Here is a 25,655-nt window from a genome sequence, read left to right as displayed (position 1 = left end):
AAATATTTTTAAATTCAGCCAACCCAATTGAGACCCATGTATCCAGAAAAGGGCCAGATGAATAAAAAGAAGCTTGGGAAGTTCTTTGGGGGGAGGGAGGGGGAGGGAATACTTATTTTAAAAGTCTGCAATCAAAGTGACTCCCCCTTCCTCTTCTAGAGTGGGAGGAGGTTAGCAGGGAGAAGGGCATTTGCAAGGTAAATTTTGTGATTAAGGATCATTGCTAAAAGCCAGAATTGCTGGTCCCGAAAGTGACTGGCCTTACGTGTCCTTACTGGTGGCTCCTCATCTTCACAGGGGTTGATTATTACTGGAACATTTTATCTGGAATGTTTGAAATTTAAGAGTTAGGAATGAGGATTTGGAATTCTTAGCCTGCCCCTTCCTCAGCTCTACTCACAACAATATACTCCAACCAAAGCTGAGGTCATCTATAAACAGCCAGCCTCCTGCTGCAAATCAGAGCAAGACTGAAAACCAGAGCATGGTGGATACATTTCAAATTGGCCAGACCAATCCTTCTTTATTTATAAATGAACTATTTTCATTTGAGAACCAAGTCCTGCTGGCTTTCAATCCTAAGAGTCTCTTATTTGTACCCTCTTGACACCACTCTGATGTCATTGCCCTTTCGGTCACTCCAGTCAATTCTCTACATTGCAACCAGCGTGATCTTTCTAAGATATACTAGTCATCTGATCCCTTCAAAGCCTCCTTACCCTGTGGGGCGGTGTCCAAACCCTTGACTACAACATCCAAAGTCCAAGATGAGGGACCTGCCTCCCTTTTCCCTTCTCCCTGCTCCCTCCCTGTCCTTTATCCCCCAAGCAATGTGGTGGCCCCCAAAGATATCCAGGGTATAATCCCCAGAACCTGTGAGGTGTGTCACTTGACCTGGTAACAGGCACTTTGCAGATAAGATAAAGATAAAGATTTTGAGATGGTGAGATTATCCTAGATTATACAGATGGGGCCTAAGTGTAATCGCAAGAATCTTGATGGGGTGGGAGGGAGATTAGACTACAGAAGAGAAGTGATCTGACCACAGAGGTGGACACAGGTGTGAAGCAATACCCACAGCTGCCAGAAGCTGTAAGGGGCCAGGAAGGACTGTCTTCCCTGCGGTTCCCAGAAGGAAGCAGCCCTGCCAACACCTTGATTTTAGCTCCATAAGATTCAATTCTGACTTCTGGCCCACAGACCTGCAAGAGATAGATCTGTTGTTTTCATAGCAGCAACAGGACATTAAGACAAACCTTGTCAAATGACAGTGGTCCCCAAACACATCCTGCTGGCCTTTCTTCTGGGGTTGCTCTCCCCTTTCTTGGCGATGCTTCTTCACACCCTTCATCTGCTTTCCTGGCCCTTCCTTCAGATTCAGCATCACCACCACCTCCTGCTTTCCAGCTGCCCCAGGCTGGGTGAGGGTCCCTAGTCCAGGTCGGCACCACACCCGAGCATGTGCTTATGGCTGCAGTCGCCAAAAGGTATCATCGTGGTGTGAATGTGTCTGATTCCCTAATGGGGCTGTGAGCCTCTTAGAAGCAGAAATCCAGAGCTGTTCTTCCTGGAGTCCTCCAGAGGGATTGGCACATAAGAGTTCTCAGTAAATGTGTATTGAATGAATGAATAACAAGGGATTAAAGCTTCTTGACTTCCTGGATACAGGTGACTTTTTTATTCATTCCATCTCAGCTGGCTCTTCTTATCGCCTATCCCCTGGCCCTTACACCTGGGACTGAGCCCTAAGAAATTTCCAAGTCAAACATCAACTAGGGTCAAGACAGACATCTGGGCTACCCACTGAGAATACTGCAAAATAAACATCACAGGGAACAGTTAATATACATCACAAAACACAAAACCAACAAAATATATTTTGTGGGGGTGGTAAGGATTAGAGCCCATAATGCAGAATGTGGTCATGTCTAATTCTTTAACATTCCTGGAGTTTGCCAACCTAGCCCTGGTAGTACCAGCAGCTCAGCTATTACATCCTGCAATCTCAGTACCTCTTTGATGATTCATAAGGCTCTACAACCAAACTTACTATGATTTAGTTACCAATATGGCTGATCATTGAAATTCTTACAGCTAGTTATGCACTATTAACTAGGAAACACTTTAAGTGGGATTATTATCCACTTACTATTTGAGAAAGGTATTAAGCTGAAGCTGAATATACAGACTTATTTTGCAAATTGTTTCTCTACAGTGATTTTCACCTGATTACTGCAACATGATCTTTCCCTTTGTCAGACAAGATGGGCTATCGCAGTGGTTCTCAACCTTGGCTGCACGTTAGAATCACCTGGGAATCTTTTCTCATCCCGGAGGCCCAGAAATCAGGATTTTAAAAAGATTCCCACGTGATTCTAATGTGCAGCCAAGATTGAGAACCACTGGGCTATCGTCTTCTTAACGTCTATAACTTCGGGGAGACTTTACTGATGAAAGGATGTAAAGCAAACAAACAGAAAACCAAAAGAGCAAAGAAATAAGGAATCATAAACTACCTTTAATGATATCAACAGGACAAATGTCAAACCATGTTGAGAATTTATATTTTAAAGTTTAAATCTAGTTAATATATTGTAACTGTGACATAATCCTCTAAGGATAAAAGTATTTGTGATGGCAAATGGACAGTACAATCATTTAGGTAGCATTTAGGAATACTGCTACAGTTATCTGACATAAATAGAAATCCATGTCTTTATTAGTAAGGTACCTCACATCTTAAGAGTAAAAATTCATATGGGACAGGCTTATAAATATACATAAACCTCAAAATCAATCACAATCAAACATTAGGTACATAATTATTATAAAACAAATATAACCCAGCAATGTCTATTGAAAAGCATCATTTTTACAAAATAGTATTTTATAGACAATCTCAAAAAAGTATATGAATACTCCTGGAGCCAGACTGTTCCAGCATGTTGGCGCAGCTGTGGGAATAAGGCATGTGGAGAAGCTGCATTCACTCCTCCAGGTGGCCAGGACTTGCTATGTGATGGAATGGTAACTGCTCCAGTGACCTGAGTGAAGGCCACAACCCCTTCAGCACCCCGAGACCCAAGAGAATCGCTGACTCTCCAGAAAAATGGAACTGAACAGCTACTTGCCCAATAGCAAATATCCGGGGTGGGGGGTGGGGGGGGAGTGGGCTGAAAATATTAGTAAAAAAATCAGTATATTTTAAGTGAAAAATTCCAGAGATGAATGATTCACTTAAATTTGCAGCCCTACTTGACATCACATTAGCATAGCCACTATTTTTATGAAAAGGAACTTATACTCAAGTTATCTATTAAACATAGAAACAAAGAAGTCCAACTTGAAACTAAGTCATTGAATAATTAGAGAAAGAACCGAATTATATACAAAACGGGTATGGGTTGCATCAACATGCCACGTACTCAGTTAACACTCGTCTCAGTTTCTTAACTTACAGTATAGAAACGTCAGACTCAACAATGATACTTTATACATTCTTAACAATTCGTACAAGGTTGATTGGAGGAGGCAAGGCTTAATAAAGGATCCAGGAATACTTTCTACAAACTAACTTTCTATAAACTCCAGGGTCATTTTGCCTGTAATACATACAATGTTTTACCTCTTGGGTTTTAAAGTATCCAAGAGTTCAGAAACAGAAACCATCTTGGCAAAGACCTTCAGATGGTCATGGTATGTACATATAGGCATTTATGTATAAACACACACAGACCTCATCTTGTATGTACAGATCTATATACAAACACCGAGAATAATCAACCTGTTCACTGAACATAACCAATTCTGTTTAGAGAACAAAAAGACATACATTTATATACAACCAAGTATACACATCTCAGCCTTGGGCCTATTGTGGTGGCTCTCAAACATTTTTCCATCATGATACATAAGGTAGATGACACTGTCACATGTGTAAAACATTCTGGCAACTGCAGCAGATTTTGATAAAACTTAAAAAAAAAATGTCTCAGGGAAATAAATTACTCTGCAACATGGTAATCCCCACCATGAAGAGCCATTCATCAGTGAAAGTTATTCACGGCTGCCACGGTTTAGGTAAAATAAAACGGCTGCTTACCTAGCGCTGACTTAACTGCCACCACTTTCGCATCAACTCTGGGAAATCTATCAGAATGTAAGTGCCTGGGAATGCCATTATCAGGATAACAATTCATCAACTATATTTTATAAACAAATTACTCAGTAACTTCAATATTTTTGCAATTCACCAGTAATGCATTACCAGCAGTGTACTTGACAACTGATCCTGACACATAGGCGTGTCTCCTGGCTGAGAGCAAGGGAAACCTACAGTTCACAGGGCAAACCCAACCTGCTGCCTATTTTTGCAAGCTAAGAATGGTGTTTACATTTTTAGATGTTTTTGTTGTTGTTTATTTGCACCCGAGGACATTTTTCCATTGATTTTTAGAGAGAGTGGAAGGGAGGGGGGAGATGGAGAAAGAGAAACATTGATGTGAGAGAGACACATTCATTGGTTGCCTCCCGCATGCATCCCGACCAGGGCTTGGGATGGAGCCTGCAACTGAGGTACGTGCCTTTGACTGGAATCAAATCCGTGACCCCTCAGTTTGCGGGCCAATACTCTATCCACTGAGCCAAACCAGCTAGGGTTAGATGTTTTTGTAATCTAAAGAAGAATATTTGTGACATGTAAAAATTAGGTGAAATTCCAATTTCAGTGTCAACGAAGGTTTATGGAAACACAGCCATCCATGCTCATTGGTTGATGCACGGTCTATGACAGAGTTGAACAGTTGAAACAGAGAGTGCAAAGCCTAAAATCTTTTCCATCTGGCCCTTTATAGAAGAAGCTTGCTGAGCCCTATGCTAGAGCTAAGAACGATACATAACCTCTGTGGTCATCTCTCTCAAACACAGATCCTTTATGTAGACAGTAATCACAGAAATAGTAGTAAAAACCCCTCGGGATGTAAATCCACCCCTGCGTTGTCCAAACTTCCTGATTTCCTTCATGACAAAAGCCAACTTAAGACCGTTAAACATGGCTCCTGCATTTTGTCTGAAATCATGTTTACCAATTCACCTTTGAGATGACTGGGGAGCAACGAAAGGGCATTAGACTCCAAGTTAGAAGACCTGGGTTTTAGGCAAGCCACTTTTAAAAATTAACCGAGACAAATACATTCTAGTCTTGTCCAATCTGTGTATTAATTTAAAAAACACTATTAGCCGAAACCGGTTTGGCTCAGTGGATAGAGCGTCGGACTGCGGACTGAAGGGTCCCAGGTTCGATTCCGGTCAAGGGCATGTACCTGGGTTGCGGGCACATCCCCAGTGGGAGATGTGCAGGAGGCGGCTGATCGATGTTTCTCTCTCATCGATGCTTCTAACTCCCTATCTCTCTCCCTTCCTCTCTGTAAAGAATCAATAAAATATATTTAAAAAAAAACACTATTACAGGCTCTGAAAATGACTGGTAAAATAATCAAAATATTTTTAAGAAGAAAAAAAGCTGGTAGAAAACAAAGGGGGCATTTGTAATACTTTCAACAATAAAGATAAATTTAAAAATAAAAGCTTGCCGAAACCGGTTTGGCTCAGTGGATAGAGCATCGGCCTGCGGACTGAAGGGTCCCAGGTTTGATTCCGGTCAAGGGCATGTACCTGGGTTGCGGGCACATCCCCAGTGGGAGATGTGCAGGAGGCGGCTGATCGATGTTTCTCTCTCATCGATGCTTCTAACTCCCTATCTCTCTCCCTTCCTCTCTGTAAAAAATCAATAAAATATATTTAAAAAAATAAAGCTGGTAGAAAGTAAAATGTACCTTTCCCCCCAAATATAAGTATAAAAAGTCCTTTTTTAGTAATCGTAAATTACTAAAAGGGGGGGGGGGCAAAGTACCTAGCTAATTTGAGTGTGGATAGTGGGTTCCACTTAATAAAAGTTTTAATGTATGTGCATGAAGGCATGAATGGGTAGGAAATACTACCACCTCCCTAGGCCTTAGCTGCCCCTTTGTAAAATAAGTGCATTGGATTAAATGGTCTCTAAAGTCCTTGCCAGCACAGGTAATTTGTGCCAAATGACTAGCCTCAGTTTTTTCATCTGTACAATTGGGTTAATAGAATCTATGTCCTATGGTTGTTGTGAGGATTAAATGTGTTAATCCACACAGAGTGCTTAGAACAGCATTGAATACAAATAGCTAGATTATTCTACAAAAACACAGGTGGGTATCTCCTCTGTACCAAGTACTATGTTAGAAAGTTGAATGCAGAGGTAAAATAGAAGTTGATTCTCTTACATTAGGTAAGAATGAATGAACTTGGAGTCCACAGAGTTTAACTCCCGTGTGTCTATAAATTGATGACTCTCTGAGATGATGTTAAATGCTGTTCTCCAACCCAGCTCTGTGAATTCTTATTTCTAAACAATGATCATTGGTAAGAATGTCAACTATGTTTGCAGGGCAAAACAGCATTATTACTAACCATCTTTCTATCTATGTTTCAAAAGACAGAGTTCAGTGTTTGCTAATGAGATGGCTTACGGTTTGATCACAGGTGGAAGAATATAAAAATGTTAGCCAGTTTGACAATGTATATGAAATACAAGTCTTGATCCAAATAAACTTGCCATAGAAGTTTATTTATTCCTTCAACAAATGTTTGTTGAGTATCTACCATGTAGTAGTGTGTATTACAATGATGAGTAACAAGAAATGCTTACCCCTGCATAGAGAGGAGGAGTCAGCAATTACAGTAAAGTGTGATGAGGAAGCCCAGTGTGCTATAGGAGCACTTGGCCGGGACCTAAATCTACCTGGTCCAGGGGGTTGGAAGAAGAAATATTTAATCTGTGGCCTGAAAGATGAGCAGGTGTTCAGCAAGCACAGGAAGTGGATGGAGAATGTTTGGGCACAGGGAACATGAGAGGTAAGAAAGCAGGTCTGAAGAACTGAGCGCTGGGTCATAGCAAGTGAGGAGTGGTGACAAACGAAGATACTGGAGGTGATCAAAGTGGCCTGCATTTTACACTAACGGCAGTGAGAAATCATGGAAGGTTCTAAGCACAAATGTGCAAAACAGGTAATCAATTGGTGAAAACTGGCAGAACCAATTTGTGAAATTAGCTTGACTTGAAATGTAAGCAGAAGGGAAATCCATTCATTGATTGCTTCCCTGCCAGCTACAGAGACTAGCTAAAGTATCTCTGTAGTTTTAACTTATTTATAGCTGAGATATAATACACATAAGAGAATGAAACAGAAAAATATTGGCTCTCTTATTTACAAGGTGGGTGCCTGCATACTCAGTATCTTCACTGCTCAACAACCAGTATAGCTGAGAAGGTGGCGTACAACCCAGCCTCGGCCACGACCAGAGGGCTTAGTTAGGCAGTGGTAGTCAGGTGGAACCAGGGACTTAAGCCACATAAATCCTACGCAGTTCCTTTGCTCACTTAATGTCGTTTAACCACTCCCCACCTACAATGAGGATTATTTCCCCTACATCTCTCAGATGAGCTTGGTGAACTGTGCAATGTCACAGAAATCTCGATGTTTTTCTTCTTTCTGTTCAGCTCAGAATTTGAAAGCTCTCTCCAAAGGTGGACTCTGGCCTCTGACATGAATTCCAAGGATGGCACTAGAAACCACAGTCTCCAGTGTTGTTTAATCAAAAAACCCACAAAGTTGGAACCAGCTTTAAAGCAACGAGGCAAGCCAGAGGACTCCAGAGCTCTACAGTGGAAATGCCTCAGCCGCAGAACCACATTCACAGATTCTTTTCTTCTAATTGTGCTGCTAACACAGACATTTGGAACAAAGGAAACTGCGTTCCTTTGAAAAAAGGAATTCCATTAAGTCAAAGCATTATTATAAATTATGCTGACTGCCAATCCAATTCACAATTCTGAATGAATAATTTAGGTCAGTGGTCGGCAAACTGCGGCTCTTTGGCCCCTTGAGTGTGGCTCTTCCACAAAATACCACATGCGGGCGCGCATGTACAGTGCGATTGAAACTTCATGGCCCATGCGCAGAAGTCGGTATTTTGTGGAAGAGCCACACTCAAGGGGCCAAAGAGCCGCATGTGGCTCGCGAGCCGCAGTTTGCCAACCACTGATCTAGGTGAATTCACTTTATGGGTCATTTGTTATCTATAATAAAAAAGCATAATATGCTAATTAGACCAGACGTCCTTCTGGAGGACCTTCCGGACGGAGCAGGGGCTGCGAGGGCCAAGCCCCTTGCACAAATTTCGTGCACTGGGCCTCTAGTTTTCTAATAAAAAAATCTCATCTTAAAAAAGTTTCTATGCCAAATTCCACAATCTGCAAAATGTTGCGTTATTGTCCAAATGCTTTAAATTTTTATTAAGATGATTTGTCTGTTATATTACTGTTTACTGGTAATCATTCTCAGTGTATGTTACTCTGGCAACAGAATAGGCTGTAACCACAGATGAGTACCTTAATTTATAAAACAGTGGTCAAATTCTAACTGCTAACAATGCCCATATTTTCTATCATTAACATAATTTTCATCTTCAGGATCAGTCAACTCTGTTTCTAAGCTTTCCAACAGCAATAAAAAAAATGGTTTCTCGTAGCTACTCACTAATTGAGAAGAAATTTCAAAGAAATATGAACCATTTTCATATCATTGTAATCTCCCCCATTCTTCCCATCAGCGGTGTAATTATCCAAACGCACTTAAGCTTTATGGAAATTTGAAAGTTCTTCTGCCTAAAAGGCTGACTGTGAACTATATCTATCCAGTGAAGTTCTCTTTAGTAATATTCCAAGTAAGTCTCCTGAGCTGTGGCTGGAAGAGGAGGTGCTTTAGGGACATGATCCCATGCCTAGCTCTTTATCTACCTTGCTACCTGTTATCTGACCAAGTCACAAAAAGGCAGCCTTCTGGGTCTCAAACCCCATTCAGTAAGAAGGCAATAATAATATTCATCAAACCAACTCAGAGATATTGTGAAGCTCAAATATGAAAACTTAGAAAAGTTTTAAGTATTTTCCAAAAGTATGGGGTCATTATTAAACAATCCTCTTTGATTAGAAAAGAAGTTTGTTTTTTTCTTCCAAAAAGCTGAAAGCATGAGTCTTTTTTTTTTAAATAATAGAAGCTAAAATTATACTACATATTCTTTAAAAATATATATATACTGAAGACTTTCTAATCCATTGAATGTGTTGGCTTTGCAGCTGCGATTAAGGGGTTCCCATCAATAAGTAGAAAGTCAGGGCAACAATGAGAAGCAAACAAAACGGAGAGGAGAAGGTCTGGTAGGCAGCTGATGGCATAAAAATGTCTTCATACTTGTAAATACTGACAACACGCTCGGAAGTAGGTGGTGAGTCTATATCGTGTCGGGTGATAGAGCCTTTAAAAAAAGAAATGAAAAGGAAGGGGCAATTAAAGAAAAGCACATATTTAAATTGATATATTCTAACAACAGGAAAAACAAAACAAAAATCATTTGTGTTGAATACATAAGCAGTGATTATAAAGATCTGGAATCAGGTATCAGAACTCTCAGCATTCCCTACAATTGTACATATAATGAAGAACAGAGAAATTAGTTAAATTTATCCAAAAAGACAAGTTCTCGTGAATCTGCACACCCACTACCAGAATAACGCTATGGGTCTCTCCACGGCATCCCAGTTTTAAGTCTGCTACTTAGTATTGTATGAATGCTTACTTTTAAGGTCTCTAATGAGTTTTATCTTATTAATACCAAATGGAAAACCATACTATGCTTTCAAAGAGCAAGAGCTACTAATTGTTTTCCTCAAATATGTATTTTATATATGAATTAACAACCCCTGAATACACTGGACTCCCTTACAGACAGAAGCCTCTCTCACTTTGTCTGTGGGACATAAAGTGGTAGCTTGCCCAACTTGGATGGAATGGTACAGGACATAGGAGGATTAAAATGCCAAATAAATGTTTTTTGTTAATCCTCATTTGAGGATACTTTTCCCATTGATTTTTAGGGAGAGTGGTAGGAAGGGGGAAAGAGGGAGAGAGAGAGGGAGAGAGGGAGAGAGGGAGAGGGAGAGAGAGAGAGAGAGAGAGAGAGAGAGAGAGAGAGAGAGAGAGAAACATCAATGTGAGAAAGACACATCATTTGGCTGCCTCCTACATGTGCTCTGACTGGGGCCAGGGAATTGAACCTGCAACCCAGGTGCATGCCCTTGACTGGAAATCAAACCCACGACCCTGTGGTGAGTAGGCCAGCACTCTAACCATAGAACAACACTGGCCAGGGCCCAAATAAATATTTGAACAGAAAGCTTGTTTTTGACCTGGTTAGAAGTGGAAAGAGGAAAAGGCTGTGTTAAAGGCTACTTCATAAGCTGATTAGAAGTGCCTGACCTCCTAACCCATATGAAATCCATGTGGATGTAAACCCTATGGATAATCCCTATGAAACCTGGGTTAGGGAGACGAAGGCAGATGAGTTCAGAGCAAAGGTCTCCTTGGAAACAGGGCTCAGAGTGAGTGTCTTAAAGGTTCTATCTGCCAGGGAAGCTGCACTGAACTTGACCTGTCACTTCCCTGCTCCAGTGTCCATGCTGGCTCCTGTTAGCACAAATCAAACTCCTCAGGTTGGCACAAGATTTTTCTCTCAGCAGATCCCTCACCTCCCCTACCTGACATCACTTGGGGGTCCCCTGCAGACTCCTAGGCTTAACCAAGCAGTTCTAGCTCATGCCTTCCTTAGAGAACTCTAGCCCATGCCCCTCTTCAAACCTTAGCTCAGAGTTTATCACCACTGAGAGACCTTAAGAGCATGAAAAGTTTTCATCAATAGAAAGGTGTTAGGCCCTAGCTGGTCTGGCTCAGTGGATAGAGCGTCGGCCTGCGGACTAAAGGGTCCCAGGTTCGATTCCGGCCAAGGGCACATGCCCAGGTTGCTGGCTCGATCCCCGGTAGAGGGTGAGCAGGGGACAGCTGATCAATGATTCTCTCTCATCATTGATGTTTCTATCTGTCTCTCCCTCTCTCTTCCTCTCTGAAATCAATAAATTAAAATTTTTTTTAAAAAAGATAGAGAGGTGTTAAGAGGGCGTTCAAGAAACAGGAACAGCACATGCCTGGCTGTAGGGTAGGAATGGGCCTGTTTTGTTTGGAGACAGTGAGAAGAACAGAAGTCCTGAGTGATCTTACCAGGCAAGGCAGGAAGGCCTGCCATGCTGGCCATTATGCCAAATGTGTAAGAAGATGAACGGCTCAAGTACAGCACTTTCCAGTTTGTTTTCATCTAATCCTTACAATAATTCTATAAAGTCGAAATTATTATTATCCCCATTTTAGATATAAAGAAATTGGAGTTCAGAATTTAGATAAAGGCTAGATACAGCCACCAAGGGGCAAAACCAATGCACAAACCCAACATTTTAGACGCCAAACGCCATCATTTGAAATGAGTTCCTTTCTCCGGGCTAAGATATCGGTAATTTCCCAGGTTACGGAGAGTACTGGAAGACATAATTGCAGATCCACTGTTGGTAATCTGGACATACTCGAATGGGAGAATTGTCTCAAAATCTATCTGAAGGCATCCCAATGTTTTTGCAATTAGAAACAGAAAAACAAGTTTATGAACGCTCCAGACCAATCAATGGAAACAATTTGAAGGGGGACAGGGGGAGGCAGATCAGACTGGGCAATATAGAGTTGATAGGCACACAGTTAAGAAAGACCCAACTCCCAGGAGCCAGAAGAGTTCTCACACAAACACTGCAGACAAGTCGCGCCCGGGCTTCTCAGGCCATTAGGCTGATCAGCCAGGAAATGCTGAAGACACAGCGTGACTTGGTTTTAGCAGCTGCTAAAAGGTCTCATGACATCCTCGGGTCTTTGTTGGGGAGATGCTGGAAGAGCCTTGCCCCCCAAAGGAAGGTCAGCAATGGACCAAATCCATGAGGAGCTTGTTAGAAATGCAGAATCCCAGGCCACTGAATTGCATTTTAACGATAAAGGCAGGTGATGTCTACGCAAGTTAAAATGTGAGGAGTAATGGGCTAAATTATAGGATAATTTGGTGGATCTGTGACCATTTGGTGGATTTATGACCATCAGGATAGAGTGAGCACACTGAAATGCCTGTCAATCTCTAGCGAAGTCTCCAGAAACCCTTTCCTGCTCAGTGTTTGTTTGTTTGTATTTAGAGCATAAGGGCTAAGAGTTATCACTGACTTTGGAGCCAGGCAGACCTAGGATTGAATATTAGTTTTCCATTAGTTAGTGGTAGTGCCCTGAGCAAGTTTCTTAGTCTCTAGAGAATCAGAATATAATACCTTTACTTCTCAAGGATGTGGTGAGGAATAAATGGGAGCAGGTGAGAATTAAACACAGCCACACCTCACAAATAGTAGTCAGGTGATCTGTTTCATTCAGCACTTAACTCATCATATGCTATCTTGTATTATTCAAGCTACGCATGTGTATACCTTACCCATTTGCATGTCCGTGTGAATGATAAATCCGTTATAACCTGAAGGCAGGATCATATCTCCTTTTTTACAATATTATCCCAAGTGCTTATCACTCTCTTGCCCAATAAATAACGAACACCAGGACAGCGGTGTCTAATGTTTAATCCAGATGCCAAAATGCAAGCTTACCCTGAATGGCTGGACCCCAAGCAAACAGATAATACCAACTCAAATGCAGGTCGACAATCGTTTCATCTCTGGGAACATTCACAGGGCGTTTAAATCTGCAGGTGACTCGATTGTTCTCATACACTCCTTCTTCATCTCTGGCAGGATTCCTCTGGATCTCCTTTGCCCACTGGCCTACGTTATAGAAGTGCTGTATGCGGACCCGGCCATTGTCATCATGGACGCAGGCCATGACATCGTCACCACCCTGACATGGAAAATAATGAAGAAAAAAGTCAGCCTTTTGCAAATTTCTCTACTAAAAAAAAAATTTCAGCCCCAGCTGATTGGCTCAGTGGATAGAGCGTCAGCCTGTGGACTGAAGGGTCCTGGGTTCGAATCCGGTCAAGGGCACGTACCTCAGTTGCAGGCTTGATCCCCAGCCCTGGTCAGGGCTCTTGTGGGAGGCAACCAATGGATGTCTCTCTCACATTGACGTTTCTCTCTCTCTGTCTCTCCCGCTCCCTTCCACCCTCTAAAAATCAATGGAAAAATGTCCTCGGATGAGGATTAACAAAAAATAATACAGAAATTTCACTGAGAAATGGATATTCCATTACCTCTGTCATTTGAAATCCCACCCCCAAAATTATTTTAAATGCCATTAAAAAGCTTTCACTAACTGACCAAAGTTAACATCACAATGGCTGACATCAAATGCCTCCTGATATGATATTGAGAAAGGAATATGTCACCAGCTATACAGTATTCTTGCCAAAAACACAGAAACTAATCATTAAAAATACAATCAGACAATTCAAATTAAGGGTCATTCTAAAAAGAAAAAATTGGCCTACAATCATCAAAAAAGTCATAAAAGACCAAATTTTTTTTAAAAGGCTAAGGAACTATTTAATATTAAAGAAGATGAAATATACATGACAACCAATAGTGTGGTGTTCCTGGACAGAATCCTGGGTCATAAAATAAAAATTTCCATAAAGAACATTATTGGAACAACTGGCAGCATTTGAAAATGGACCATATATTGGATAAAACCATCAGATCAATGTTAAACTTCCTGAATTTAATAAGTAAATGGATTTAATCTCCAAAGTTTCCAGAGAATAGTAACAATAACAGTAGTAGCAGTAGAAGCAGTAGAGAGATAAAGCATGTGTGACAAATGTTATCATTTGTAAAGAAGTTCTGGAACTAGAGCCAGGGGTGGGCAAACTTTTTGACTCGAGGGCCACAATGGGTTCTTAAACTGGACCGGAGGGCCGGAACAAAAGCATGGATGGAGTGTTTGTGTGAACTAATATAAATTCAAAGTAAACATCATTACATAAAAGGGTACGGTCTTTTTTTTTTTAGTTTTATTCATTTCAAACGGGCCGAATCCGGCCCGCGGGCCGTAGTTTGCCCACGGCTGAACTAGACAGTGGCAATGATTGCATCCTGTGAATATAACTGATGCCACTGAATTGTATACTTTAAAATGGTTAAAATGGTAGATTTTGTGTAATGTACATTTTACCACAATAAAAAAGTTATCAATTGGTGATTCTTCTATTGTACTATCCTTGCAGCTTGTCTGTAGGTTTAAAATTTTTTCAAAATAAGTAAAAAAATGTTAAGGTGTTCATCAATTCTAACAAATATTCTACTTTGTGCAGGATGTTGATAATGGGTGAGGCTGCGCACGTCAATGAAAATTTTCTGTACCCACTCTTCAATTTTGCTGTGAATCTAAAACTGCTGTAAAAATAAACCCTAACCCTGGCCAATGGCTTATTTGATTGGAGCCCTGTCCTGTACACCATAAAGGTTGCAGGTCTGATTCCTGGTCAGAGCACATCCCCAGGGTACGTGTTCAATCCCTACTCAGGGAGTGTACAGGAGGTGACCGATTGATATTTCTCTCTCACATCGATGTTTCTCTCTCTCTCTCTCTCTCTCTCTCTCACATCAATAAACATATCCTCAGTTGAGGATAAAAGTGAGAAAAAGATCTTCAGTTGGGTGAAGATTAAAAAATAATAAAGTCTAATAAAAATAATACACCATTTCAAAATAAGTTAAAGGCTATTAAAAGGGTTTCCATTTTGCTTTTCCTGTGTATCAAGGTTTGAAAAAAATTTAACCTGTGCTTCTTATTGAAATAATAGAAGAAAAGAGAAACCAGTAATGTAAAAGCCTTTAGGCAGCAAAATGTCAAACATAAAATGTGAATGCTCCTCACTCAACCTCCCAGCTCCAAGTCCCATCATCTTTTTTTTAAAAAATATATTTTATTGATTTTTTACAGAGAGGAAGGGAGAGGGATAGAGAGCCAGAAACATCAATGAGAGAGAAACATTGATCAGCTGCCTCCTGCACGCCCCCCACTGGGGATGTGCCCGCAACCAAGGTACATGCCCTTGACCGGAATCGAACCCGGGACCCTTGAGTCCACAGGCCGACGCTCTATCCACTGAGCCAAACCGGTTCTGGCATGAGCCCCATCATCTTAACAGCTGCACCATGCCTGCAAACACAGCCCAGGACAGGAAATAATCAGCTGCAACCCGAGCCAGCCCCTCGGTATGGCACACAACTGCTATTTCACCTATTGACACCCCAGTAGGTGATAAGTGATGTAGATTCATATTTGCACAATCTTACCAGTGGGACCCTTTGTTGTCTTACTACCTGGACTGGGAATTGAGGTCCTCTCTCCTGGTGACCTCTCCAAGAACAAAAAGCCCTGGGAGCTCTGACCGCCTGGACCGTCCTCTCCGTTTCCTCCTACCACCCATTTACATCCCATGTCTAATCCATTAGCGAAGCCTATCTGACCTCCAAAATGTATCCAGAATCTGAGCACCTCTCACCACCACCCCTGCCGTAACCCTGGTCTGAGCTGCCCTCCTCTCACTGCCTGGATCTCAAACAGGCCAGGGAAAGAGAAGTGCATGCGCCAGGGTACAGAGGCCTAAGAAAGTCCTGGCACAGTGAAGTGGCAAATGACAGGGCTACAGAGAAAGGAGGGAAGACAGCAGCAGAGGCATAGAGAGGAGCAAAGGCCTGGGTTGCTGGTGCCCTGCCTGTGCCTGGTCACAGTCCTTCCTGAGGTCCAGATGTGTTCTCGCCCAGGAGAACTGTGGAAGACTGAATGGTTAGACCCAATTCTTCAGCCCCCTGTCGTTATATTATACGCCCAGACCTTTGCAGGGCCTCTTGGTAGAGGGAGTGTATATCCCGGCCCCTTCCTTCTGGGCTTGGCTGTGTGACTTGCTTTGGGCAATGGAGTGTTAGCAGCTGTAACACGAGCAGAGGTTGAAATAAGTTTGGATTGCCCTTGCACTCCTGTCTCTGCCACAAAAATAACATGCCTTGGTAGTTGCTGGTTGCAGAATGATTAGGAAAAAAAAACCTAAATCCAACACATGGACAGGAGCCAAGCCCAGCTGAGCCCCAGCCAATGCACACACATGAGCAACAAATAAATGCTTACTATTAAAAACCATGTAGCTTTGGAGGCTTCCCCTGCAGGATGTCTGTGGAAATAGCTGATAAATAGATATGAAACATCTTGTGTTCTCAAAACCAACCCTTCCTTCGTTGTTTAAGCTAGCTTGAATTTATTTTAACTTGCAACCAGAGAGCCACACTAATATACTCATTATACTGCTTTGATGAGTTTCTTTGCTTTGTGATGCTTTGCAAAAGACAACCAAATGCCAGAAATTAGCTTCTTGCATTTAAAAGTGGCAATGGTAGCTTAACCATGCCCATTCTCTAAACTCTAAAGTCACACAGCAAACTAAAGAGAAAAATAAGCTTCTGTCATGACGTGTCTCACCATTTTCCTGTCTGAAGAGAATCCAACTGCTACCCAGCCATCTGTGTCCGCACTCAGCTCAAATTCCACATCGGCCCCTATTATCCGGTAGCTAAGGAAGTAGTCACAGGTCTCTGCATTGCAGCCTGGTTTCCCATATCTATAAGAGACATCAAAACAGACATTACTCAAGAGGGTAACGGGGGTCAAATATACGGTGATGGAAAGAGGTTAGACTCTGAGTGGTGAGCACACAATGGAATATGATGGTAATTATAAAATGCACACCTGAAACTTATGTAATGCTATTAATTAGTGTTACCCCCAATAAATTTAATAAAAAAACAGACATGACTCCTTCATATTCTTATTTAAAATACATTAAGAGGACATCGATGGATCAGGCAGGATGCTAAGCAACATTACTGAATAAATTAGATCTTTGCTTCAAAAAACAGTTCCACTCAGTTGGGAGGGACCTCATAGATGACCTGCGTCACTTGATCTGCATATTAAAGGGGCCCAGAGATGGGAAGGTTGCATAGTGAGTCAGTAGCTGAAACAGGACTTGAACCTGCACCTCCAAACTCCCAGCCAGTGTTCTCTACACTATAGTAATATCTCTCAAATATTAGTTATTACTGAATTATTTCTGAATCCCTTTTAAATGAGAAAATTCTCCGAGTTAATAATTTAAATTATTTTTGTTAATTAAATGTATACCAATTCTTTCTACTTTAATTTTGCAATTAAATGAACACCAAGTTGCAAATTAAATATAAATATATAAACTACAAAACCAGGAACATTTAAACTGACAGCGTTTATGTGATGGATGATGCGGTTTCTCTTTTAAGTGAAATTCTGCTCACATACATATGGTATGTCTGACTGTACTGTGCAGCGTCTTTTAACTGAGCACGTTCTATTAATCATGACTCACTCTCTCCCACTTTTATCTGAATTGCTGCAAAACCCTGGCATGTACAATGCACCCACTGAACACCTCATCTGGTATTCACTGAGCATGGATGCATCGTCTATTTATAAAATTTGCCTTTGCTGTATAGGTTCCCATACAATCACAAATTCAGACATGAAAGCATACAGCAGAATAAGGTGTTTCTCCACAGAATCAGATTATGCATACATTGATCTTTTAAAGAAGCACCATTGACATAAAGACACAAATTTATTTTACTTATTTATTGTTAATTTACCTGAGCAATGTTTTTAAAAAATTAATATTTTTCAATTACAATTGATACTCGATATTATATTAGTTTTCCGTGTACAGCATAGGCTTAGACAGTTATGTAACTTCCAAAGTGATGTCCCTGACAAATCTAGTACCCGCCTGCACCTTACAGTCATTACAATATTACTGACTGTACTTCCTATGCTGCACTTTACATCCTTGTGACTATTTGGTAACTGCCAATTTGTACTCCTTAATCCCTTCACCTTTTCACCCACTCCCTTCCCATCTGGCAGCCATACGTCTGTTCTTTGTGTATATGATCTGTTTCTTTTTTGAAAACAGAAATTTAGATTTTCTTGAGTAAAGGAAGGAGACCAAGATGGCGGCATAGGTAAACACCGCAGACTGCTGCCGCAAACAACCACTTCAAAAATACAACTAAAAGACGGAACGGACATCACCCAGAACCACAGGAAGGCTGGCTGAGGAGAGACTCTTCAACTAGAAGGAAAAATAACAGCACACCGAGGCTCAGAGGAGGCGCAGTGTGGAAAAAACTCAGGTGCGGAGGTGCGCGCGCAAAGCGGGCTGGTGGCTGAGAGCGCGGTTGTCGTTTTCGGTCAGGGGGGAGTCTCAGACTCTGAGCTCCAGATACGGGCGAATCGCTGGGGACTCGGACCCAAACGGGAGAAGCGGAAAAAACAGACATGACTCCTTCATATTCTTATTTAAAATACATTAAGAGGACATCGATGGATCAGGCAGGATGCTAAGCAACATTACTGAATAAATTAGATCTTTGCTTCAAAAAACAGTTCCACTCAGTTGGGAGGGACCTCATAGATGACCTGCGTCACTTGATCTGCATATTAAAGGGGCCCAGAGATGGGAAGGTTGCATAGTGAGTCAGTAGCTGAAACAGGACTTGAACCTGCACCTCCAAACTCCCAGCCAGTGTTCTCTACACTATAGTAATATCTCTCAAATATTAGTTATTACTGAATTATTTCTGAATCCCTTTTAAATGAGAAAATTCTCCGAGTTAATAATTTAAATTATTTTTGTTAATTAAATGTATACCAATTCTTTCTACTTTAATTTTGCAATTAAATGAACACCAAGTTGCAAATTAAATATAAATATATAAACTACAAAACCAGGAACATTTAAACTGACAGCGTTTATGTGATGGATGATGCGGTTTCTCTTTTAAGTGAAATTCTGCTCACATACATATGGTATGTCTGACTGTACTGTGCAGCGTCTTTTAACTGAGCACGTTCTATTAATCATGACTCACTCTCTCCCACTTTTATCTGAATTGCTGCAAAACCCTGGCATGTACAATGCACCCACTGAACACCTCATCTGGTATTCACTGAGCATGGATGCATCGTCTATTTATAAAATTTGCCTTTGCTGTATAGGTTCTCATACAATCACAAATTCAGACATGAAAGCATACAGCAGAATAAGGTGTTTCTCCACAGAATCAGATAATGTATACATTGATCTTTTAAAGAAGTACCATTGACATAAAGACACAAATTTATTTTACTTATTTATTGTTAATTTACCTGAGCAATGTTTTTAAAAAATTAATATTTTTCAATTACAATTGATACTCGATATTATATTAGTTTTCCGTGTACAGCATAGGCTTAGACAGTTATGTAACTTCCAAAGTGATGTCCCTGACAAATCTAGTACCCACCTGCACCTTACAGTCATTACAATATTACTGACTGTACTTCCTATGCTGCACTTTACATCCTTGTGACTATTTGGTAACTGCCAATTTGTACTCCTTAATCCCTTCACCTTTTCACCCACTCCCTTCCCATCTGGGAGCCATACGTCTGTTCTTTGTGTATATGATCTGTTTCTTTTTTGAAAACAGAAATTTAAATTTTCTTATAGAGGACTTGTGGGTCTTTTCAGAACTGACAAGCCCTAGTTTGAGGAACATTCTTTTTAGGATGACAGAGAGTTGTAGCAATGGGTGTGACCATCTAAATTCAGATGGAAGGTACCTGGAGGAACAAGACACAAAACTACTAAGTGCTGATGGAGGAGGGAGGCAAGGACTCAGCAGGGACTCTGAGCAGCCAGGGTGAGATATAAGCTCCAGACAGCAAGGAACTTGGGTGGAAAAGGTTAAGAACAGCTAAAGGAGGAGTGAATGGGCCCGAAAGGAGGTCACCCTGAAGCCAGCAGGGTACTAAAATTCCTTCACTTCTCAAAAATATCCCTTAGTCACCAGAATTATACATTAAAGGCCATTTTCCTTAATATTAGTATTATTGGATTATTTTTATTCCTTAGAATGTTCTGGTAATCCAAAGAAAAGCTCAAAACCTCTATAATTCAGTCCCATTCCTCCCCCCGCCCCTCTCATAGATCTTGAGCAATGGACCAAAAAAATATAAATCAGAACTTTAGAACAGTGATCAAACAAATCTTTACTTAAGGACAATTTGTTTCAGAAAATAAAAAATTCAAAGGAAGTTTTCCAACAAAACAGAACTATCTTTGTGGGAGGCCCACTGTCTCTACTACTGTTTTCTAGCTCTAGCCCATCATGTCATGATAGGATACTATTAATAATCACGGAAGGCCTCAACACACGAGACAACAAGTGCTTAATGACTAGTTGGTATCATACAGATATCAATACACCATGACTATTTATTTGAAAAGGAATTGGGTATCAGACATGTTTATCATTGTCTGTCCTGGCCATGCCCCACCCCCCCAATAAATGTGGACATATTCTGTGTCACGTGATTCTTTGTCAGACAGCCAATTGGTTAGGCACAGACACTGGTGCCAATGGCAGCACAGTCAAAATGAAGAATGTTCCAGTGTCCCAGGCCTTCAAGACTGAAAACTGGGGTGGCCATCAGAGACAGGCCATATCCCTGCCGAAGGTCTGAAGGGGTATAGGCCCCTGGTTAGAATGGACTGCATGCAATTTCAATTCTATCCTGAGAAGTAAAGCGACGTCTCAGTCTTAAAGTTATCCAATGCACAGGTCTACCAACCTAAAGCATCCCTTAGTTTTACCACAGTCATCCACTTTGATTTTGGCAAATGGATCCACAGGAGGAGCAGTAGGGAAAGGGTAACCTGGACAGTGAGAATAAATAATGGTTAGAAAGTCCAGTAACAATTTTTTCAATGAGAATTAAAAAAAGTACATTCACTATTTTCTATCACACCCATCCAGCTATAGATATAAGGCCTCAGAAAAGGCCCTGGGTGAGCCTAATCACCCTCTTCATGAGGGGAGAATACAGGGTACACATCTTTGAACTGAGCCTTACATGTTAGCTGAGAATAAGTGACTTTTCCCTCATTTTACAGGCAAGGAAACTGAGGCACTGAGAGGGGGCATAATTTCATATGAACACAGGCTCACCACTGTGACCTGGGAGCTTAAAAACCACAGTTTTAATTCAATAGACATGCTCTAAGAGGGAAAAAAAATAGCCCTGGCCGGTGTGGCTCAGTTGGTTGGGCATTATCCTGTGCACCTAAAGGTCACCGGTTTGATTTCTGGTCAGGGCACGTGCCCAGGTTGCAGGTTTGATCTCTAGTCAGGGTGTGGCAACCCACTGATGTTTCTCTCTCACATCGATGATTCTGTCTCTCCCTCTCCCTTTCCCTCTCTCTAAAATCAATGAAAACATACTTAAAAAATTAACAATGACCCACTTATATATTCAGTACTAGAGGTTTTCCATTTATATATGTGATAATAGAATTTTTCCATCACTGTGAATTTCCATTTTTCATTAAGCTGCATATAACATTTTCATATTTCACTAAATTCTTTACACACATCATTTCTAACAGCTGTGTATTTTTCTTGTAACATTACTTGGCATCATAATGCATTAAACCGTACATTGAAGGGCAAGCCTGCATTATGCTTCCAGTTTGTAACAAAAATAATTTTCTCCTAGACCCGTGGTCGGCAACTGCGGCTCACGAGCCACATGCGGCTCTTTGGCCCCTTGAGTGTGGCTCTTCCTAAGCCTTAAGAGTACCCTAATTAAGTCAATAACAATGTACATAACTATATAGTTTAAGTTTAAAAATTTGGCTCTCAAAAGAAATTTCAATCGTTGTACTGTTGATATTTGGCCCTGTTGACTAATGAGTTTGCCAACCACTGTCCTAGACTGTTTCCTCGGTGTATGAAGGAACCAAGTGTGATTCATCTTGTATTCTCTGCCCAGCATCATGCCTAGCACTGGCCACTGAATCAATGATTGACAAAGGAATAAAATCACTCTATAACATTAGGAAAATAAATATACATTTTAAAAAATTACTGTTTATTAGTTTTTCTTTTCTCATTATTTTGATGTCGTTTCTTTTTTATTTGTAATTTTTTAAGTGAGATTCTGTTTATTTTGTTCTATTAATTATCCTTTAAGGAAAAAAAAGCCACTGGACTGCATTTTCCTGCACACAGTTGTGCATTTTGGACAGGGGTGGGGAACCTTTTTTCTGCTAAGGGCCATTTGGATATTTATAACATCATTTGCGGGCCATACAAAACTTAAAAAATTAGCCTGCTCTATTTGGTCAAACATTTAATTAACTCACCCCTAATACCTTGGCAAGGCCTGCCTTAGATGAGATTTTTGTTTTTCTCTTCATATTGAACTGCTGAATGCTACAAACTATGCTGAGCCTCTTCATAGAATGTTCTTCCTCCTATTTCTCACTACGGTGTTGTCCCAGGAGGGTGACAGGCCCTGATTCCACGAGGAAGGCTCGGAAACTGCGTTCGGGAGTCCCCTGGACTCGCCCTACATGTGCCTACACAGGCTGTTCCTGAGTTGTTTCCTTTATAACAAAACGATACTATTTGTAGGTACAGTGCTTTCCTGAGTTCTATGAGACATTCTAGTGGGTGCCCCCGAATTGGTAGCCAGTTGGTCTGAATTGAGGACAGTCTTTTTGTGGGCCACCCCTTTAACTTGTGATAACTCTGGGTCATTAATACCAGAAATAAACTTCAGTATACTCGTTGGGGTTGGCATCAGAATATAAGCACATTTTACAATATTACAAATTTTGTTGGAATTAAATGATCTATTTGGCATAAAATAAGTTGGGACTATGTGCCAGTATCTAAGATCCTGCTAGGTTGCAAAAAGTCTTTTATGTTCCCAAGACCGTTATCCTAAAACTCTAGCATGACTAACCGGTAAGATCATTACCAAAAGTGCCTACAGCAGAACCTGGATCTAAAGTTCAGGTTCCAGCCCTAGCCGGTCTGGCTCAGTGGTTGAGCATCGCCTGCAGACTGAAGGGTCCTGGGTTCGATTCTGGTCAAGGGTATGTACCTTGTGTGTTCTGGATTTCATTTCGTTTTTAAGCTTCATGCTGTGACCTTTGACCAACCTCCCTGTCCTTAGCAAGCATATCGAAGCCTTCCAGTTGATGATTATCTGCGTTCCATAAGATGCAGCCATAAATATTTTTATTAGTAACAATTGGAATGGCATGACAACAGAGATAAATAGCCAACTAAAAATAGTATTGATTATAAGCAATCATCTACCACAAGACCACCAGGAGGTACGATCCTGGGAGCTATTGCATTCTTCATCCCTTTGTCTCGTCAATCATTAGTCCCTGAGTTATACTATTGCAAAAAGTACTGCAACAGGTGTCCGGTAGCAGAGAATAATTTGTGCTAAGTTCTGGGCCGTCTGTCCCCTGTGGCTCAATCTTCCCGGAAGGAAATTGTCCTATAATAAATTCTGTTACAGTCTATGAAGTTGCCTGCCGGTCTAAAGAACCCTTCTCGTTTGGGTGGCTGTTACACCTTTGCCCCACCGTCAGACATGGGGTTTCTACCTGGATATTCCATAAGCACATCGATTCCATAGCCTAAAACTGAGCTCCCCCACCTCCCAAATGCTCTTCCTCCTATGTTTCCTACCTCGGTGAAGAATGCCACCACCCACCACAGTCTTCCAACCCTGAAACCGTAGTCCTGGGTTTCTCCACCTGCTATATATACTCACCCACCATTCTTCTATTCCCACCCTAGAAACCTGAGCCTGCCCTTTCACACTGTACCACCCCCCCCCCCCCCCACCTCCCTCCTACTTCTCCCACCACCTGCCATCTTTCTAAAATGGGAAACTGATCTTGTCACAATACTGTTTAAAGACCTTTATTGGCTCCCCCCGTCCCCACCATTCTTTCTTTCCTGCACTTACTTGTCTGCCTTGGTCTTGAGATACATGGGTTAGAACCCCCAGGCACAGCCAACTCTTCCTTCTCCCCCTACATTGTCCATCCCCCATTTTTCACTACTGGTTTGGGGGTTTTGTTTGTTTGTTTTTGCTTATTCCTTTACCTCCATTTTGATAGCTTTTTAAAAAAATGTTTTTACTGATTTTTGGAGAGAGAGGAAGGGAGAAGGATAGAGACATAGAAACATAGATGAGAAACATCATCAATTGGCTGCCTCCTGCATGCCCCTCCTCCTCCAACTGGGGATCAAATCCGAAACCCAAGCATGTGCCCTGACTGGGAATCGAACCCCCTCTTGGTTCATGGGTCAATGCTCAACCACTTAGCCACACCGGCTGGGCTTGGTGCTATTTGTTTTCTTTTTCACTAAAATAAAAACTTGGATTGAGACCAAATAATATTGGTTTAGGGCACCTCCCCCCTTTCCTTCTCACATGTGCCCTGTAAAACCTTCCAATAACTACTCTGTTGTGGAGAACAACTAAGCCACTCTTTCTCCCTTCAGATATTCCTGTAATACAAGAGGTACTTATTTTGTGGCTGATTTTTTTTTCAGGTTCTCAATATGGTTCTGTGGTTTCCATCCCTGTCTTACTCACAGATACTATCTATCCCTTTCCTGTAATCCCTTGAGCCTGTTTTGCCATCCTCCACTGAGTGGTTAATGGCTTCTGGTTTGCTATTTATCGCCTCTAATGAACTGCTTGGATCACAGCTCTCAGGTATTAATTTAGTCCTTGAGTCCTTGATATTTTAACCAGAAATTATCTGTTCGAATCTCTGAGAGCCACTGCATCAGCATCTGTCTCTTTCTGGACTGTGTGAGTCGTCGTTTCCGCTCAGCAGAGTCACATCATGAAGGAAAGCTGTCCTGGGACTTTGGAAAATGGAAAGCTCCACACACACATGGGGAGCCTGTTTAGCAAAGCGCTCGCCAAAGCACTCCTCCACTCAGCAACCTGCGGTTCTCCACTGCCGCCCTACCAATGCCAAGCCCCTCTTCGCCAGTCCACTCATAAAAGTACCCCATCCCGCCTGTCCCTCTGCACTTCCCAGTACGTCAACAGGGACCCTCCGTTCCAGGCAGGCCAGACAGCTTGCACGCCTTTTCCATAAAGTCAGTCAACAATCCCATACAGCTCTCTGCTGCTTCCTGGCTGTGTGACTTTAGCTAAGAGATCTAAATTTTCTGTGCGTCAGTTTTCTTCACTCGAAAGTGGAGAAAATTGTAGTATCTAAGTCAGAGTATTGCTGTAAAGATTAAAGTTAATATGTAAAAGGTACTTAAAATAGTGCCTGGCACAGTAGGAAGCACTTACTAACAATTAGCTCCAATTAGTGTTATTATTGGGCTAGAATCAGTGGTCGGCAAACTGTGGCTTGGCAAACCACGGCTCTCGAGCCACATGCAGCTCTTTGGCCCCTTCAGTGTGGCTCTTCCACAAAATACCGGCTCTTCCACAAAATACCAACTTGTGCGCATGGGCCACGAAGTTTCAATTGCACTGTACGCATGCCCGCACGTGGTACTTTGTGGAAGAGCCACACTGAAGGGGCCAAAGAGCCGCATGTGGCTGGAGAGCTGCAGTTTGCCAACCACGGGGCTAGATTCATGGTGGATACAAAGATAAATTAAATATAGATTATCTTTAAAGATATAGATTATTTTTATAAATTACTTATCTTTTTTTGTGCTTTGT

At 41.5% G+C, this 25,655-nt stretch overlaps 1 protein-coding gene across 1 annotated transcript; it reads right to left on the bottom strand.

Moving 5' to 3' along the window:
* Positions 1–8,235: 8,235 nt before the first annotated feature.
* On the bottom strand, positions 8,236–24,985 carry FRRS1L (ferric-chelate reductase 1-like). Its single transcript, XM_005859823.2, has 5 exons — positions 24,940–24,985; positions 20,715–20,799; positions 16,491–16,629; positions 12,665–12,911; positions 8,236–9,408 (listed from the first exon to the last, which is right to left on the bottom strand). The coding sequence occupies exons 1-5, from the start codon at positions 24,983–24,985 to the stop codon at positions 9,236–9,238; spliced, it is 690 nt and encodes a 229-aa protein (XP_005859885.1). The 3' UTR covers positions 8,236–9,235.
* Positions 24,986–25,655: the final 670 nt, after the last annotated feature.

The sequence above is a fragment of the Myotis brandtii genome, unplaced genomic scaffold (genome assembly GCF_000412655.1).
Source record: "Myotis brandtii unplaced genomic scaffold, ASM41265v1 scaffold13, whole genome shotgun sequence".
Classification (NCBI taxonomy): Eukaryota; Metazoa; Chordata; class Mammalia; order Chiroptera; family Vespertilionidae; genus Myotis; species Myotis brandtii.
This window is presented reverse-complemented; position numbering and strand designations above follow the sequence as displayed.